This window comes from Malaclemys terrapin, chromosome 22 (genome assembly GCF_027887155.1).
Source record: "Malaclemys terrapin pileata isolate rMalTer1 chromosome 22, rMalTer1.hap1, whole genome shotgun sequence".
Classification (NCBI taxonomy): Eukaryota; Metazoa; Chordata; order Testudines; family Emydidae; genus Malaclemys; species Malaclemys terrapin.
In genome coordinates, this window is record NC_071526.1 from 7,871,453 (window position 1) to 7,889,929 (window position 18,477).

General features: G+C 40.3%; 1 protein-coding gene across 39 annotated transcripts in view; it reads right to left on the reverse strand.

Annotated features, from left to right (window-relative positions):
* The window catches only part of EPB41 (erythrocyte membrane protein band 4.1), a 167,732-nt gene that overhangs the window by 63,672 nt on the left and 85,583 nt on the right, over positions 1-18,477 (reverse strand). For 18 of the 39 annotated variants that reach the window (XM_054011760.1, XM_054011755.1, XM_054011743.1 and 15 more), the window contains exons 4-10: positions 16,170-16,212; positions 13,661-13,736; positions 12,552-12,770; positions 8,127-8,214; positions 6,377-6,529; positions 5,182-5,279; positions 3,234-3,406 (exon numbers count right to left, since the gene is read on the reverse strand). In XM_054011760.1, the coding sequence (XP_053867735.1) occupies positions 3,234-3,406; positions 5,182-5,279; positions 6,377-6,529; positions 8,127-8,214; positions 12,552-12,770; positions 13,661-13,736; positions 16,170-16,212 (850 nt within the window). Of the gene's footprint in view, positions 1-417; positions 544-2,211; positions 2,329-3,233; positions 3,407-5,181; positions 5,280-6,376; positions 6,530-8,126; positions 8,215-12,551; positions 12,771-13,660; positions 13,737-16,169; positions 16,213-18,477 lie in introns of all 39 variants that reach the window. The other 21 variants (XM_054011747.1, XM_054011723.1, XM_054011725.1 and 18 more) reach the window with 2 other exon arrangements.

An 18,477-nucleotide genomic window follows, 5' to 3' on the forward strand; every position in this document is an offset into this window, starting at 1 on the left:
TAGGATTTATGACACATATGCCTATGAAAGTGACAACACTGCAGCACTTCCAGCAAGGTACACCACCTTTGGAGGTTGCCATCTGTATGAATCAGTGCATGTATCAATGGAACTGCTGAACCACTGCTGTAAACATATTTCTTTTATATGTCTCCCCACCCCACTAAAGTTGTCTGGCTCATAACTACGTTTGATGTTGTAGCATTATGATCCAAGGTACTTGCCACGTTTACTCTGGTTTTAATTGAGTTAGTACCACAGCAAAAATTCTAGCCATATTCTATAGTATTTCAGCACCTTTAACACCGGCAATCCATAACGCTGCTTGTACATAACAAACAAGCTGTGTAAAAGCAGGTGTAAGTACTGTAGGAGGTGATGTTAGCACGACTGTATGAGAAGCCATCACAGCTGTACCTGGCTGTTTTTGGAATGGTTCCATTAATTTTGATTCTGGAACAGTAACCTTAAACACCTCCACTTTCTCCTCTTCCTCTTCTTCTGCTATTGGTTTCATCTCAATATTTTCAAAAGTATGTTTGGCTAGAAGAAGTTACGAGTGCATTAATATACCAAATGGAAGACTGCAGGGAAGTAAGTCACTAATGGTGAGGTTAGGGTCAACGGGGACTCATCTCTTAAGGACAGCGTATGTCTACATTTGAGGGGGGGGGGGAAGAGAAAAAAACAGACCACACACTAAAATTGCCTGTTTTAAGCCGCTCTAGGAGTTAGATCTTTGGTATAATCCTGCGTTGCAATTGCATACGAAAACAATCAAAACAATCAGAATTGTGTCCTGGTGTCTTACTTGCTAGCCCTTTGCAGTGCCTTGTTGGAGGCCTGGGTTGATTTACAGTATCAATCTCTGACTTCTCAAGCCAGCCAGAGCTGGCAACACTTGCGTAGGCAGATGTCACTCCAGTATGGAAGAAGATGGGAATGACTGTGTCAGTCTCCATCTTAGGAAAGGTATTGATGGGCCTGTCTATATCTTTTTGGACAGAAACATTATGGCTACAAAACAAGGTTTCTATAGTGAATTGTGGTGGGAGTGGCAGAATGGGACTCTACTCAAACACAGATATGGAGGATGCTGGCTGGACAGAATTATGCGCCAGTAAGCATTCATGAGTTTCCTTTCATTACTAGAGAAGTAGCAAACAGAGCAGATTTCTGATAACACTGGTATAATACACAAATTCATCCTAACACTATACAAAATTTATACACATCTCAGCTTCTTTGCCAAGAAGTCAACAAGATACTGTTGTAACAAATAATAAACATGTCCTAAGAAATCTAGGCTCTACAAAAGATGGCTCCCCAAGATGTCATGAACTACAAAACATATTTAACAAGATTTAAAAAAAATGCAAGCAACCTCTAAAATGAAATCCAAAAAGAGAGTTTTAAAGCAGATATTTTAAGACCACAAAAACAATATTCCACATTTTCTAATCTAGCATTTATAAAAAGAACAGGAGTACTTGTGGCACCTTAGAGACTAACAAATTTATTAGTCTCTAAGGTGCCACAAGTACTCCTGTTCTTTTTGCGGATACAGACTAACACGGCTGCTACTCTGAAACCTAGCATTTATAAGTACACAAATTTAAAATATAGTCTTACTTGAAATGTAATTATACCTTTAAAACCTCTCCATCTGAGCACAGAGTTTCTGTCTAAAAGTCTGCTGGATTTATTTACAACAATCTGTATCCCACTAACCCCCTCTTTTTGCCCTATCACTGCAGAGATATTAACAAGCCTCTCTACCTTGAACGATCTCTTAGAAAACAATATGTTCCATCTTGCATTTAGCTGTGATGCTCAGAGTACTTTTCCCAGACCTGAAAAAAGGCTCTATGTGGCTCGAAAGCTTGTCTCTCTGACCAAAAGAAGTTCGTCAAATAGAAGATATTACCTCACCCACCTTGTCTCTCTAATCTCCTGGGACGGACACAGCCACAACTACACTGCATACATGTCTAAAAAGTGTAATCAAGCAATTCTATTCCAACATTTCTCCACACTTAAGGACATAAACCCATCCCAGCCTGTTGGTTGCCTGACTACAAAGAGACATCTTGCAAAGAAATGAAGAAAAAGGCCAAAATTTGTGAAACATTTCAGAGCAGACAAGTACAAGCATAAAAAAGGAAAGGATAGAAAAAGCACTGCAGAGAGTCATAGCCACCACAGCTATACCTGGCTTCTCTCCGAACTGTTCCACAGGTTTTGATTCTGGAATCTCAACCATCACCACATCCTCCTGCTTCTCCTCCAATATAGGTCTGACCTCAATTTTTTGAGACGTATGTTTAGCTGAAGAAATTGTGCACATGTTAACAAGCTACTCATGTAGCATATAGAGAAGGCTGCAGACTTCAATTCAGACAGAAGCATTAATTTGCTGGTTTTATTTTCCAAGGTCTGATATTAAAGCACAAGATTAGTAAAAGTGGAACCTGTCCTTCTCCTATGGTACTTGCCCATAGAGTTTGAAATGCACGGTCATGCCAACACCACTGATGAAGTTTAAAAATTTACTAGCAGTACAAAACAAATACCACCACTTGGATCCCAGATGTAGTATGGGGCTCCAAAGCTAGATCTGTGATAGTAGTTTTCAAAAACTACATCAAAGTTAAAATGTACTATTTTTCTTTTAGCTTTTGGTGGCAACAGGACAAGCAGGTACAGACTTTTTACTGAAGTGTTTTATGGCATTTTCTCAAGACTTGAGTTATTACTTTCAAAACTAAAAAAGGAGTCTTTATATAATAATTAATATTCAGATGAAAAAGCAATCTGTTTCAACAGACTTTAAATCCTGAAGACTGACTCTATTCCTAAATTCACAACCTTCTTTTTCGCTTGGTCTTATTTGACAGTTCTGTGAAGTGTCACCTCACTGTCATTTATGAGCTTTATAACAAACCAATTTATTTCTCTCTACAATTTTCTGCCCACAAATTTTGAATCAGAATTGACTATTTTTTAATAAACTAAAATTAACAAAATGAACTTCCTTACAACAACTGAGTGTCTAGAAATACATTCCAGGCACTGTCTCGGTTTCAGGCTCTTTACATCAGCTTTCTTCTTTAGCTAAAATAAATTGTTAATAATAATAAAAGTTATGAAGCCTAAGCCTGCGGGGTAACTTTCAAAAGGAAAAAAAAAAAAAGTATGGAAACCTTACAATAAGGTAATGAAACTTCACTCACCTCCATCAAGGCTTCTAGATGCCCGTTTACTTGCTGTTCGTTCAAACTGTGGAGCAGGTCTGTCAATCAAGGCACTAGCTTGTCTTGTCTGGGCCTGCGTCCGTCCACTATAACGGAATTTAGAGCCCAGTGCCAGGAATCTGCTCTTGGGAAGTGCTTCAGGGGAAGTTAGCCTGAAAGGTACATATGTACTTTAGTTTTATATCTCCAAATCACTCATATTATATAGAAAGAAATTAAAGAGATGGAAAAACTGAATATATTTTTCTAAATGATCTCTTAACATAATATACTCCTGGGGGGAGTCTGCATCACTGTGTGCCCGCCACCACCGCAGAATTCCTGTGCTTCTCTGCAGGAAAAAAACAGGGAAGCAAAGGGAAGCGGGGCACAGGGGGGACCATGAGTGCAGCTTGCGGCAGGATTGCACCCCCCCAGAGTCGAGGCATGGGGGGGGGCACACAGGGTTACATGCCACACCTCCCCCTCCACCCCCCCAATTTCTGCAAGCACAGATCTGCCCAGCTCAAGGAGGCTGCAAGTCTGCTCCCCAGACCCTGCAGCTGAACGCCGCCTCCTGGGTCCTAGTGCCAGTCGCGCTGCCTTTCTGTGTGCTGGGAGCCTTCCTGTTTTCTGTCCAGCGGGCGAGTGCCCGCGGTGGGGTGGGGCATAGAGAGGGGAATGTGGGAAGGGGGATGGAGAAGAAATGGGGATAGGAGAATCATGAGGGGAAGCAGGAGCCTGGCATGCAGCATCCCCTCGGCAGCAGCTGGGGCTCCCCTGTTAAGCAGACCCATCAAACCCTCACCCTGACAAGCCCTACCCCCTATACCTGGACCCCTCCAATGAGCCCCGTAAACCCAGACCCCACCACATTGATCCCCAAGCAGCTGCACCTGGACCCCCACCCCCATCAAGCTCCACTCCCCCAGCACCCAGACCCCACACCTACAAAGTTTCTATATTAACCAAAAATATCACATTTAGATTTCTAAAAAAAAGCTTTAGGGAGTAAGGAGGGGCCCTTAGATTAACAACATGAGAGAGTCTAACATATATTTACTATCCAGCAACCATTTTTCAGACAAAAAGACTTGCGTGAAGCATCTTATGTCATTTCTTTAGCACAACAGTTCACCTGGAGTTGTATTCATTTACGAAAAGGTCCCATTATCAAGAATTTTTTCTTGACCTTTCCCATATCAGTACCTGCACCTCAAACTCCCACAGCTGAGAGGCACTTTCTGACACAACAATACTGTAAAGTGGATACCAAAACAAGGTGCATGACAGCACCGCAATCAGCATCTTTCTACAAAGCTGACATGCATCCGACGAAGTGGGTATTCACCCACGAAAGCTCATGCTCCAATATGTCTGTTAGTCTACAAGGTGCCACAGGACTCTTTGCTGCTTCTACAAACCTTGACATCCTTAGCTCTCATGAAACTCTGTCACTGGTTTTCTCAATCTCAGCCTCTATTTTACTCAATAATCTCTTATTAAAAAGAAACCATTTAGGGGTAAAGATAGAACACCACTTGACAGAGATACCGGATAAAATAACCAATATCTGAGTTAAATATTTGGCAAACACTTCTTTATTCTCATTCTCTTATGGCATTTAGATACAGATGTTATGCTTTCAGTGCCTTACTTCCAGATCTCTGTATTTTGATAGATTTCCTAGGTTATGTTCTCAATGGTTAAACATTCATTTGTTAGCTTGATTTATTTTAGGAATATTAATAAAACTCTGTCTCCATACGCACTTTTTACTCTTTACAGGCCTTATTACCTTAAATCACTATGGAGGAGAGTCAGACATATCTATCAGCAAAAGAATTACAAAAATTGAGACTTGAAATTAGTATCACTTTTAAAAACCCACTATATTTAATAAAGAGATTTTTTTTTTTTTTTTTTTACAATTTTAAGTAAGACATACCTGAAAAAAGTGTGATGTTCAACACAGACTTTCCACAGTTTCTTAGCTGCCCGATAACTAGGTAGTTTGAATCCAATGGTACTTTCATATTGTTCGTGCTATGGAAAATGGCAATGCAGATTATTTTATTATAGCTACAAGTGACGTATGCAAAAGAATATTACTACATAGAACATATCCAGGTAAAACCCAGGCAAGCAATTCCAAAATTTCCCTCACAGAACTTCTTCGGCATTCTTCCACTAGAGAGATGAGGGTTTGGTCCACAAACCCTGTAGATATACGAACATACCCAGGCATCTGCAAGAAGGCGTAGGCCTTTCTATATGGAGCCTATATTTCTCTGCAGCAGTTCTGAGATCCCCTTTAAAAGGGATTTTCCACCGGAGAAATGAAAATGTGGCCTGCGACTATATTACATTTCTAGGGGTATTTTCCCTGGGTGGGGGGGAAAATGCGTCTCCCCTGGCCTCCCTACTCATTGTCTGCTTCCATTCATGCTGGACCCAACAAGGTGGGGGTAAAACAATGCAGCAGAGGCCACTCCATTCCCCTTTCCACATGGGAAGGAGAGCCACATACAAGTCAAAACAGCTTGATCCAGCCCCCTCATATACCATGTTGCTACATACTTTGACAATTGATAAAAGTACAACATTCTGAATTATGAATGGTCATCTAAGGTCTAATGAAATGAACAGCTATTTGCTTTCCACAGCAAGAAAAAAAAAATGGCTTTACCACAGAATCTTTTGCTCTCCTCATTAAAGTTATGTTTCCAAGTACTATCAGAAAGATCAAGCATTTTGCTTCATATGGGTAATGGTGAAATATTTTGTTTATATTTGTATTTCTGCAACAAAGATCTGTTATGTGCTTGCCTTATTCCAATGAGAATATGTTCAACAGCAGTAGGTGGAGCTAACTACTATGTAATTTATAATTCAAACGTAATTTTATAGGCTCAGATATTTTAGTTTTATATTATAAATTGAATCTACTACAAAGCGAAATAAGACAGCCACTAAGGTACAATTTAAAATGAAAAACCAATTGTACTACTGCAATTATGGAAACAACTTTAAATCTCCACAGCACTTTTCTGTTCTTTATGTAAACAAGACCAACCAGACACTAATTAGAAAATGAGTTATTACAATACAGGACAAAAACAGAAGATAAACAGGCAACGTACCTCCCCTGGCCGGATCTTAATGAAGAAGCTGCTGCGTTTGTAGGAAATCTTCAGCACTTTGGGCCAAGGAAAGCGGTTGATTCTCAGTTTATCTTTATAGACAAGAAGGCCACTGGAACAGACTCCCAGAATGATGTCAACTCCCTCCAAGTCCTAAGAAAGTTAATACATATTTATACCTACAGCAGTGTTGGAGTTGCAAGTTCCAACAACTGATCACTCAGCATTTTCTCTATACGCTCCTTTTGCTTTTTCCTAAATAGCTACTGAATTCATTTGTCCTGCATGCTTGAACAGCTTCCAACTTCCCACGTGCCAAGGGCCAATTTTACTTTCCTTCATATCTCTCCTTAAAACCCACTCCCTTCTATTGATCTCTTCTCCAACCCCATCTGCTCAAAGTTTGTGTCTGATCTTTTAGGGTTTATACTAAAAAAACAACAAGGAGTCTGGTGGCACCTTAAAGACTAACAGATTTATTTGGGCATAAGCTTTCGTGAGTAAAAACCTCACTTCTTCGGATGCATAGAGTGAAAGTTACAGATGCAGGCATTATATACTGACACATGGAGAGCAGGGAGTTACTTCACAAGCGGAGAACCAGTGTTGACAGGGCCAATTCAATCAGGGTGGATGTAGTCCACTCCCAATAATAGATGAGGAGGTGTCAATTCCAGGAGAGGAAAAGCTGCTTCTGTAGTGAGCCAGCCACTCCCAGTCCCTATTCAAGCCCAGATTAATGGTGTTGAATTTGCAAATGAATTTTAGTTCTGCTGTTTCTCTTTGAAGTCTGTTTCTGAAGTTTTTTTGTTCAATGATAGTGACTTTTAAATCTGTAATAGAATGACCAGGGAGATTGAAGTGTTCACTTACTGGCTTATGTATGTTACCATTCCTGATGTCCGATTTGTGTCCATTTATTCTTTTGCGGAGGGACTGTCCGGTTTGGCCAATGTACATGGCAGAGGGGCATTGCTGGCACATGATGGCATATATGACATTAGTGGATGTGCAGGTGAATGAGCCCCTGATGGTGTGGCTGATGTGGTTGGGTCCTCTGATGCTGTTGCCAGAGTACATATGGGGACAGAGTAGGCAACGAGGTTTGCTACAGGGATAGGTTCCTGGGTTGGTGTTTCTGTGGTGTGGTGTGTAGTTGCTGGTGAGTATTTGCTTCAGGTTGGGGGGTTGTCTGTAAGCGAGGACTGGCCTGCCTCCCAAGGTCTGTGAGAGTGAGGGATCATTTTCCAGGATAGGTTGTAGATCGTGGATAATGCGCTGGAGAGGTTTTAGCTGGGGGCTGTATGTGATGGCCAGTGGTGTTCTGTTATTGTCCTTGTTGGGCCTGTCCTGCAGTAGGTGATTTCTGGGTACCCGTCTTGCTCTGTCAATCTGTTTCCTCACTTCCCCAGGTGGGTATTGTAGTTTTACGAATGCTTGGGTTTATACTGTATTTAGTAGAATTCTGAGAGTGGATTACTTTTCAGGCTCAAACATTAGTTTAAATTCTTCAGACCAAGTGCTTGTCTACATTGATAGGTTTATAAAGAGCTCTCTATAATATACAGAGAAGCAAATCAGGAAGTGTAACTTCCTTTTTATAAAGCTTGCACTAATGCTTACAACATATCTATTATATGCTTACATTTCTGCAAGGGTGGCTGCCTGCCTGCCTACACCTTTGATCAGGGCTCTTGAAACAAGGAACCTGTGGGCCCCAACCTACACCACCACCAACAAAATCTCTTACCTTGGCTTGGTGAAGGTCAACTCCATACATCGATAGCTTTTTTGCATTCTCAAGAAATTCGAGGTCTGCTTGGGCTGGAGTCATGGATCTAAACAAGGTTATGTGAAAAAAAAAAAGACAATGAACTTACTGTTATCTATACTAATGATTAGTTTAAAAGGAATAGACAGTGATCTTCTATTTAGCAAAAGAATTGCTGAGCCTTGGTTTGCTGAATTGATTTTCTGAATGCAAAATGTTATGTTTACAAAAGATACTGCTTCGTATTTATTCTATGATAATTCCTCAACATCTTATGCCTCTGAAGTACCTAGGGTGACCATATGTCCCCTTTTGGCCGGGACAGTCCCCTTTTTAAGTCCTGTCCTGGGCGCCTTAATTTTTTTGGCAAAACTGGGCATTTGTCCAAGTTGTCCAGTTTTGCCAAAAAAGTGGGGCATGAAGGAATGTTGGTGGGGGAGGGAGAAGCAAGTGGCTCGGGCCAGCCCTGCACACAAGAAGGGGCTTGGGTGAGCCCCACACAATGTCCCGTTTTCCCTTTGGGAAACATGGTCACCCTAATAAACGGACTGAAAAAGGAAAGCACCGCTGTACGAATCATGGCACTGATTCTCTAAACAGCCAACTTCATTTGCAAAAAAGGTGAACAAATTAAACCTACTGAAGCCAAACCGCGAACTGTGGTACCCACTCAACACTTTTCAGAATCCAGCTATTGTTCTGAGAATTAAATGCCAGAGCAGTTGAAATCACTTAATAGGAGACTCCTACTAGGAGCAGGCTAGATGAATGAGACATTTTCTGGGAATAGTGTCCTGTCCATAGGAAAGGCAATACAATGCAACTCTGGATAACAGAAACATCCTGATAATGGGGCTATTTTCAGTGTTATTGAAGTATCTCTGGTAATAGGCTTCTATTGTGCAAGGTGTCCAAATGCTATATTGGGACAGTACTCATTTATATACATTTAGTTTTGTTTGCGGCTTTGATATCTTACTTACAAAAGACTTTACATTTTATGTAAACTGTAAATCCTAGTGTTGCGTCTTATGCAGGCATGATACAATACAGACCAACGAGAATAAAAAGGATTAATATTGCAACAACAGCCCATTTTAAGTGGAACAACAAGGTCAACATTCATCTCCTAAACACAAACCCTCTATAGTTCAAATAAAACGGCAATAGCAGTAAGAACATTTTATGTGGAAATTCTTTACCTAAAAACCATCTGATGTTTAAAGTTCTCAGAACAACATCCAATATTAACGAATTCATCTATACAAGAGGGAGGCTATATAATGCTACAAATTTAGATATAGCCATGTTATTCAGGTCAACTTTTAATATTTTTGTTTTACACAAAATGCTTTATGTTCACTGGCTCTTTTAAGAGAATAAAACAGCCAAAAAAATAATTCAGCCATGTTGGTCGCCTGTTCTATCACAAATAGTATTTCGTAACCTGAAGTCAAAGGAAGATACTGAGCAACTGAGAAGCTTATCTTCCGCATGCGTCTCCCCCTCAGTACAAATACAGAGAAATCAGTTTAAAATATTGAACTGACAGTGCGAGTTTGAGGTGTTCATTAGAGCTTTGGTATCACCCTTGGACTGAAGTCCCCTATTACAGGTTATGCTTATGTTATTAATTTGCATTTCTTGGGGAAAGGTCTTCATCTTTGCTTTTAGTTTTCTATAGGCATTACTAAAAAGCGACAAAGAGTCCTGTGGCACCTTATAGACTAACAGACATATTGGAGCATAAGCTTTCGTGGGTGAACACCCACTTTGTCAGACGCAGAAGCTTTCGTATTCACCCACGAAAGCTTATGCGCCAATGCGTCTGTTAGTCTATAAGGTGCCACAGGACTCTGTCACTTTTTACAGATCCAGACTAACACAGCTACCCCCTGATACTATTAGCATTACTGTGGCTCAACTCACAGCTTTGGGGCAGTCAAGAGAGACTGCAGGTTCAAATCCCACACAAGGGCTCATTCTCAGTGTTTTATGGTGTTTTCTTTCTTCCCTTAAAACTACCGACACTTGCACCCCTCTTTCAGATTGTACAATACTTCTATATCATGGTGGTAGGCTCCTTAAAAAGTGTGAAGAGAGCTAGATAATAAATAAACAGTTCAGTGTGGTCTCTGTAGTTGAACATGTCAGTATAATAGCGAAATATGCACAATATAGGATAAAATTTCTTTTTCAAAAAGTTAAAAAAAGTTTTAGTTTAGTTATGATCCTCTAACCTGATACAAGAGCTGCTCAAGAGAGACCCACCAGTATGAAAAGGTAGTCACAGAGGGAAAAAGAAATCTTTCACAAATATTAGGTTATAGGAAAAGTTCATTCCTATGGGGTCGAAAGACATATCTGGCTTCAAGACTAAGCTTGATAAGTTTATGGAGGGTATGGTATGATGGGATAGCCTAATTTTGGCAATTAATTGATCTTTGATTATTAGCGGTAAATATGCCCAATGGCCTGTGATGAGATGTTAGATGGGGTGGGATCTGAGTTACAACAGAGAATTCTTTCCTGGGTGCTGGCTGGTGAGTTTTACCCACATGCTCAAAGTTTAGCTGATTGCCATATTTGGGGTCGGGAAGGAATTTTCCTCCAGGGCAGATTGGCAGAGGCCCTGGGGGGTTTTCGCCTTCCTCTGCAGCGTGGGGCACGCGTCACTTGCTGGAAGATTCTCTGCACCTTGAGGTCTTTAAACTACGATTTGAGGACTTCAATAGCTCAGATATAGGTTAGGGGGTTGTTACAGGAGTGGGTGGGTGAGATTCTGTGGCCTGCATTGTGCAGGTGGTCAGACTAGATGATCATAATGGTCCCTTCTGACCTTGAAGTCTATGCATCTATTCCCTTTAATGTCATCATCCAACAAAGTTGAAAGTGTAGCTACATACCTAGTAATAAATTTTAAAAATTGCTACACTCTGAAATCCTTCCTCCGGGGTAGAATGCAATTGTACTAGCTCTCGCCGTCCATTTAGATCATGCACCCCATCGAGTAGAGGCCACATCTGTGTGTGTTTTATATGGTGTTGGTGCTTAGTAAATAAAACCAATGCTCCCTACAACATGATGAGAGTTCTGCTCATGTCAGCACCAAAAACAAAGTTATGCGGAGATCTCAGTATTTATGCCTTTCATGCACACTTCCAATGCATTTGGTGTTGCACAAGGTTATTTATTAGTAGTATTGCAGTAGCACCAGAAGACTCCATTCAGGATGTAGGCCACGGAATCCTAAGTGCTAACATACACAAAGGAAGACAAGGCCCCCTCCCCCACAGGACAACTGAACAACAATAGAAGAGGAGAAGGGAGGACAAAGTTAACAGTATGCACACTATACAGTTCTTAGTGGAATCAAACCCATCCCCCACTGTCATAAGGGTGAGGACTATAGAGACTCCAAAAGTGGGGTTTTTAAAGATACTTTTTAAAGTTTCACAGAACTCTTCTAAAAATAGTTTATTTTTTCTAGAAGGAAGGAAGAAAACCCTTTTACTAACTAAAGCTGCAGGATATTCTCAGAACATTCTCACTGGTTTTGGACTCACCAATGTTTTCACCAACTCCTTTGTAATTCTTTATATTGCGGTAGCGCCTAGAGGTCCCATTGTGCTAGAGACCATACAAACAAGTAAAATGAGAGCACAAAGACAACCTCTCCTCAAAGAGTCTAGGGCCTTGGCTACACTGGCGCTGTGCAGCACTGCAACTTGTGAAAACGCCCCCCCCCCGAGCGCAGCAAGTACAGCACTGTAAAGCACGAGCAGCGCTGCACGCTATTCCCCTCAGAGAGGTGGAGTACTTACAGCGCTGCAAGACAGCTCTCGCGGCGCTGGCGGCACGACTACACTCACGCTTCACAGCGCTGCCGTGGCAGCGCTGGGAAGTCCTGAGTGTAGCCAAGGCCTAGGATTATGACAAGACACAAACAGTGGACAAAAGACAACAAAGGGAGTGAGTGGAGGGGGAGAGGGGAAGGAAGCAGTAAAGGCTACAGTTTGTAGGTAAGTAGTCTCAAGGGGCAATTACTATTACATGACCAACTCTGGGCTCTCTCAGTATCTGATTCCTTCATAGCACTAGCAGGATAGTTTATGCAAAGCAAGTGGGTTATAAATTCTGGAAGGACTTTTTGTAACTGTTTGGAGTTTATTTATTTACTTAAAGCAGATGGATTTTCTTTGTGAACTGAAAACTCATTTATGAAACTAACACGCTCTCTCACTCTCTCTCACTGTTGTTGTGTTTGAGGCTCACAAAAGATATTGATGGCCCTGAAGAGAAAAATAAAAACACAGAATTTGTGAAAATACTAAATGGCTATAATTCTAATTACTCCTTTTACTTTGTGGTGCACAGACAAGTTCCCTTAATATCAGCACTCACCTGTATGTTTTATGTAGTTCCATGACTTTTTCTTCAAGTTCCTTTGTCTGGTTTGGGGCCAGTTTAAACTCACTGACATAATCTGCACTATGTAACTCCGGGTCATAATCTCCCAATTCAGACTGGACTGTGTAAGAACTCAGCAGGGCCAGTGTCGCAAAGGAACAAGGCAGACGCCCTGTAACAATGTCATGTCTAAGCTGAAGACACAAATAATACCTACAGGGAAGAAGCAGATGATGTGATTTTAACTGAGAGTTCAATATAACAGTGGTTCTCAACCATGGATCCAGGGCAGGTTTCAGGGGGTCAGCCAAGCAGGACCAGCGTTCGACTCGCTGGGGCCCAGGGCAGAAAGCCAAAGCCCCATCACATGGGGCTGAAGCCTGAGGCCCTGAGCCCCGCCACACAGGGCTGAAGACGAAGCCTGAACAACATAGCTTCGCGGGGGCCCTGTGGTCCCAGGGCAATTGCTCTGCTTGCTACCCCTTAACGCCGACCCTGGCTTTTATATGCAGAAAACCAGTAGTTGTGGCACAGGTGGGCCATAGAGATTTTATAGCATATTGGGGTGGGCCTCAGCAAGAAAAGGGTTGAGAACTCCTGCAATAGAAGACAAAAACGTGGTCATTTTATTTTGAGCCCAAGCTCCTGAGGAAATGAAGAGAAAGGCCACTTTTTATGCTGCTAAATGGCCTGGAGTGGTGTTTGTATTGGCTTATAAGAAAAAAAAGAGTTAGTGCACCCTCTTCATTCAAAGGGGAAGGGCTACACCTGTCTGAAAGGAAGAACGATCACAGGATTTAAAAATAAAATCACCCCCTTCAAAATGGAGCTTTCGATAACTGAAATCGAACTTTGTTCAAGGCATTTAAAAGTATGCGTAGGTATGCATACATAAAAATCATGCACATACAGACTTCAATGCAGACTATGTCTAGTCCTATAGTATTAACTCTAAAATATACTTGAAAACAAAGATTTATAAATAGCTTTTGAGCTTCTACCTGAAAAGCAAAATATTGCACACTTCTATGGTACTTTCCACTCTCAGTACTTTACTAAGCGAACCTGATTAGCAAAGTTATTGGGAAATAATGTATCTTTACCTCGTTATATCCTCTGTCAGCTGTGCTGGATCTGGTGGATAAAACTTCACATTGAATGTAAAGTTCCAGGGGCCTCCTGTAATTAGAAACATACAAGTTTTGAAAATTTACAACAAAAATGTTCACAACACAGAAGTTTATAAAAATTAGGAATATCAAATCTGACTTTAAAAATAAAGCAGTCAAATGATATTTATATTTGAATGCTGCCATTTGAACTATTGATTATAGAATGTAGTTTAAAGAGAAGTGATAAAGTCTCTGATCTGTTTTCATTTACTTAGCTTAAAATACATCTTTTATGGGGAACACGTAAGCAGACTATGTGGAGGTGGACATATTCAGATAATATAAGAAATGTGGAATTCACTTGTTTTGGAATCTACTGCTCATTAAATACTTCATATCTCTCTTTGCTTTTTATAGATGTGATCAAGTATGAATAGAGGTCAAACTGTGGTGTGGGTTAATGAATTAGCATTTTACCACCAAAGACTCAGGTTTTAAATCTCCCTTAGGTGAGAAGAAAGAGGTGTTTAGTGGTTAAACATTGGCCCATGCCACACAGCCACCATATAAATTCAGTACAAATGTCAATGTGTAGTCAAGAAACACCCAGGACTAAAACAGCAAGGGTTTTGCAGGTCAAGACTGAAATGTTTTAGTACAGCTGAATTACAAGATTTATGTAGCACTTTCAGAGAGAGTACTTAGCTCTAGTTAGTGTCATCAGCCTTACTTCTAGGAGTACTACAATTATATTCAAAATGCATGCTCAGCCACTGTTCAATAAATCACATCTAACAAGCAAAGATACAAAACTATGTTTATTTTTCAATTTATACAAAAATGAAACCTTTCATAAACTCTCTGGGAGACATACTGTATTTGAAAATAAAGATTTTTAAACAAACTGATAAGTGAAATCATTAAAAAGATACAAAATATAATGTTCCAATCTAGCACCTTACAATCATAATTACATTGTGTGGACATTAAAACTCACCCCTCCCCTCCTTACTTCAGAGAGTTCAGATGCCAAGAAGGCAGTAGCTTTAAAGATTTATTTTTTCAAGTGTTCAGAATGAGGTCACCATTTCCTCTTGGAGGGTATAATCAATTTTGCCCTTAGATAGCTGACCTGAAGGGCAGAGGCATTAAATGCTTCAGTAGGGAATTTCTAAAATTGCTGCAAAAACCTGAGTCAAATATAACGACTTCATTCATTACCCTCTAATTCAATAGTTTAAAATGGTACTTAATTCAGGAAGGCAAGTTTTCCTGATTTGGTTTCTTAAAAGATTTAATAAGTCCCACATGGGGCTGGGAGAGGGGAGGATGGGAGAAACCAAACAGACTCCATTTACAGATTTGCCTCTTACCCAATAACATAACTGAGTTAAGAGACAAATCCTGCCATTTTCATTCTATGGTGCCAGAAACATTCAAATTATTCATGAATAAGTTTAAGATAATGGTGAGCAACTTTCCATCTATTTTAAGGGTAACACAAACATTCTGGGGTTGTCTGTAGAAAAGTACTGTTCCCTTTTTTAGATCTGTATCGTAATCATGTCATTTTTCTAGTAAGACAATTTAAATTTATCTCAATCAGCTGAGTGAAACAAAGGGTTCCTTTAAATATCATCCTGCTGTAGGTTTTTGCACCAGTCTCATAATATTGTACTTTTACCACTAATGTCGCAAAGGAGAAAAGCAGCTAAAGCTGTGCATACAAACAATTGCTTTTGTAGATTATAAAAATAAAAATGGATGACTGAATGAAGAAGCTTTCCCAGTGCTGTTTGTTTATTAACACCAATGGAGTTTTGCCTCTATTATGCCACACAGAGAGCCTCTTCAGTTTATAGCTTTGTTGAAATACATCTCTTCCTCCCTGTAAACCTACACACAAATTCACTTTCACTACAGTGAGACGTCTTGAGTGTGTGTATTCTTTGAAGAAAAATTGGTCTCTGAAAATGGATCTACATGGACACTGATATCAGAAGAAGTCACAGTCCATTTCTGCTTATACTATGAGACATTCATCCTGACACTGTTCAAGCCACTTGTTCAACGCAGATATCCCATTTGGATGCCTGAGCAGTTCTGAAGAATCCACAGAAGTTTGCTACAGCATATACTTTTCTTTTCCCGATTCCCATCTCCTTATTTATCCTTAAGTGGTTCTCCATGACATTCATCTCTTCCCCCCACCCCCACCAGGAGGCTGAAAGACATCTACCTAATTCTGGATTGCACTACGGAGGCACAGCATGTGTCTACCTCCTGACAATGTACTGTAGGATATTCTTCATTGTACCGAAGTGCCACTATTAAGAGTAAAAAGAGGGACTGCATGCTGTTTGAACTTGTGCTGATCCCTGACAAACACCCTTCCATGAACTCTAACTGGTCTTCGGGGGTTCTCTGAATTGTAGGCCAAAGCTATAAATATCTACCAGTAAAAAAAAAAAAAAGATCAAGATGAACTCAATCCACTTACCATGAACCTGCTTTTTTATTTCTTTGGCAGAATCCAACCATGTCTGTAAGAGGAGAAAACAGTAAAAGTCACACAGTTGACAAGTATGAAAAGAAACACCACAGGAAACAGTGCTGCCAATCAGCTAAATAAGCAGCTATCACATGTGAACTGAACTGGCTGTTGTAATGTGTGTATACCGTCTATATTGTAAAATATCTATCCACCCACCTCTATATTACCCTATACTACTACTCAGACACATGTACAACATCCTAAGTTTCCCCATTTTTCAGCATCTCATCACACCATTCATCTGCATGCAGTTCAAAGTGGAGAGAGAGAAAGGATGGGATGAAGGACAGCAGCAGAATTCACATCCGTGACTTTCGTCCCCCAGTGGCCAGCTAGTACATATACACTGCATACAAGATAAATTAAAATTCCAAAAGGACATGAAAGCTCTATATACAAAAAGCTTCATTTATTTGAGCTCCTACAACCGCCTTGAACAATAAAGTGCTAACTTCCAAGGGAAGCCATCTCTCTGTGGATCTAAAGGTGCAGAATACTCCGTTTTCTCATTAAAATAAATGCTCTGATGAAATACTGCAAACTACATTTCTCTCAAATTCCAGCATCAGACAGTCTAAGCTAGAGCTAGACATTAGATCCATAAAGGTTTTAACACCGATATTTTCTCACAACCGGCTGCACCTCCCTCCGCATTTTAAGATGTATCGCTCACACTCATTCAGATGTTTAGATAGTAAGTTAAGCCCCTCTATGTGTAGTCTTTAATAAAGACAGTTTTATGTCCTATCAGTCACTGGAATAAGTGAAGATATTTGCGATGACAGCAAAAACTTAGCACCTATCATGACAGGTCGGGGTGGGGGGTGATAGTCGTTATATATATTAAAAAAAGGCATATTTCTGAGAATTGGCTTGAGGAGATAATATATTTAGACATTTTTATCCAGTTTCCTCAGCTGCCCATAATTCAGCTCCTTTATTTGTATTTTTGGGGTGCAAAACAGATACCAGTGAAATTATTTCACAGTCCTGCCAATGCTCCTCCTTCAGTTAGAACCTGAAACATCTCCGTCTCGAGCCTCTTCTTAGCAGAAGCGATCAGTTATGACACACTGTATGAAGACAGTGCAATATTGATAATCATCTTCTAGAGGCTAGAATGAAGCCATCAAATTCATGTTCATCTGACCTAAGCAGGATTTGTAAACCTGTGTCTTCTGAGGTGAAAAACTAGAATGCCCACCCCATTCAGCCCTCTAAGCTCATCTTTCTTAACCTAAAGGACATTTTTCTTTAAATGTTTACTGGTACAATGGTGGATAGGTTTAATTTAAATTGATTATTAAAAAATCAGCTCTCTTCTACTCTTCCAATCTTTACAACTAGTGCTATGAAACCCATGAAAAACAAGGCCCACAGGCCATCTCCATAGCATTTTTTGGGGTCTACAGTTTTGTCAGCATAACAATTTTAAATGTAAGTGCTGATGCTACAAATGTTAGTTTTCTCCAATGAGAATGGGACAGCCTAGCTGCCGGCTCTAACGCAGCCTGAGTGCAGTCATGCATTCATGGAACTCATCCTGTCTGCCTAATCCAACAGACAATGAGGGGTTTGGTAATTAATGATACTCTTATCCAACGCTGTTTCATGAATCAGTGGGAAACAATTCTCCCTTTCAGACTAGTATAAACTCCAATATAAACTCCTTCAGTGCTAAACAGTCCCTCTATTCACTTTCCCACATTGGAAAAACAGAGGATGAAAGTGCCCTTCCTTGCAGTCACTGTTGGTTTATTTCTGAAGGTAGAAATATTTAGGTATAATATTTTCATGTGTATGTGCGTGCGCACGCACACACCCCTCTCTCCCATCAAACCCTAGCTATCATTTTGGAGGAGATTCAAATGTTGATTTGTTGAAGATTCTTATTAAAAACACTTTAACTGGTAAATCAAATAACTAGGTGAAGGCGCTTTTTAAAGAGTATTGTAGTACTGGAGGGAATGTCAGACTTGGAAGTTTACGCTCCATTAAACAGAAAGATATATAGATATATAAGGCAATTATCTCAAAAGAGCAAAAGGTGGCTGCAAACATTAATAGTTTATTCCAGACTGGGATTAAAATCTATATCGAACAGCTGTTTAACTCTCTCATTCTTGGTTTTAAGTGACAATAAATCTCCGACACCGAACAATCCTGCTACTATCTGTGTTCCCTCACTCATTGCCGTCTGTAAGAAATTACAGCAGCCAACGCTGAATCAGACATCAAGCGAGTAAAAAAAGCA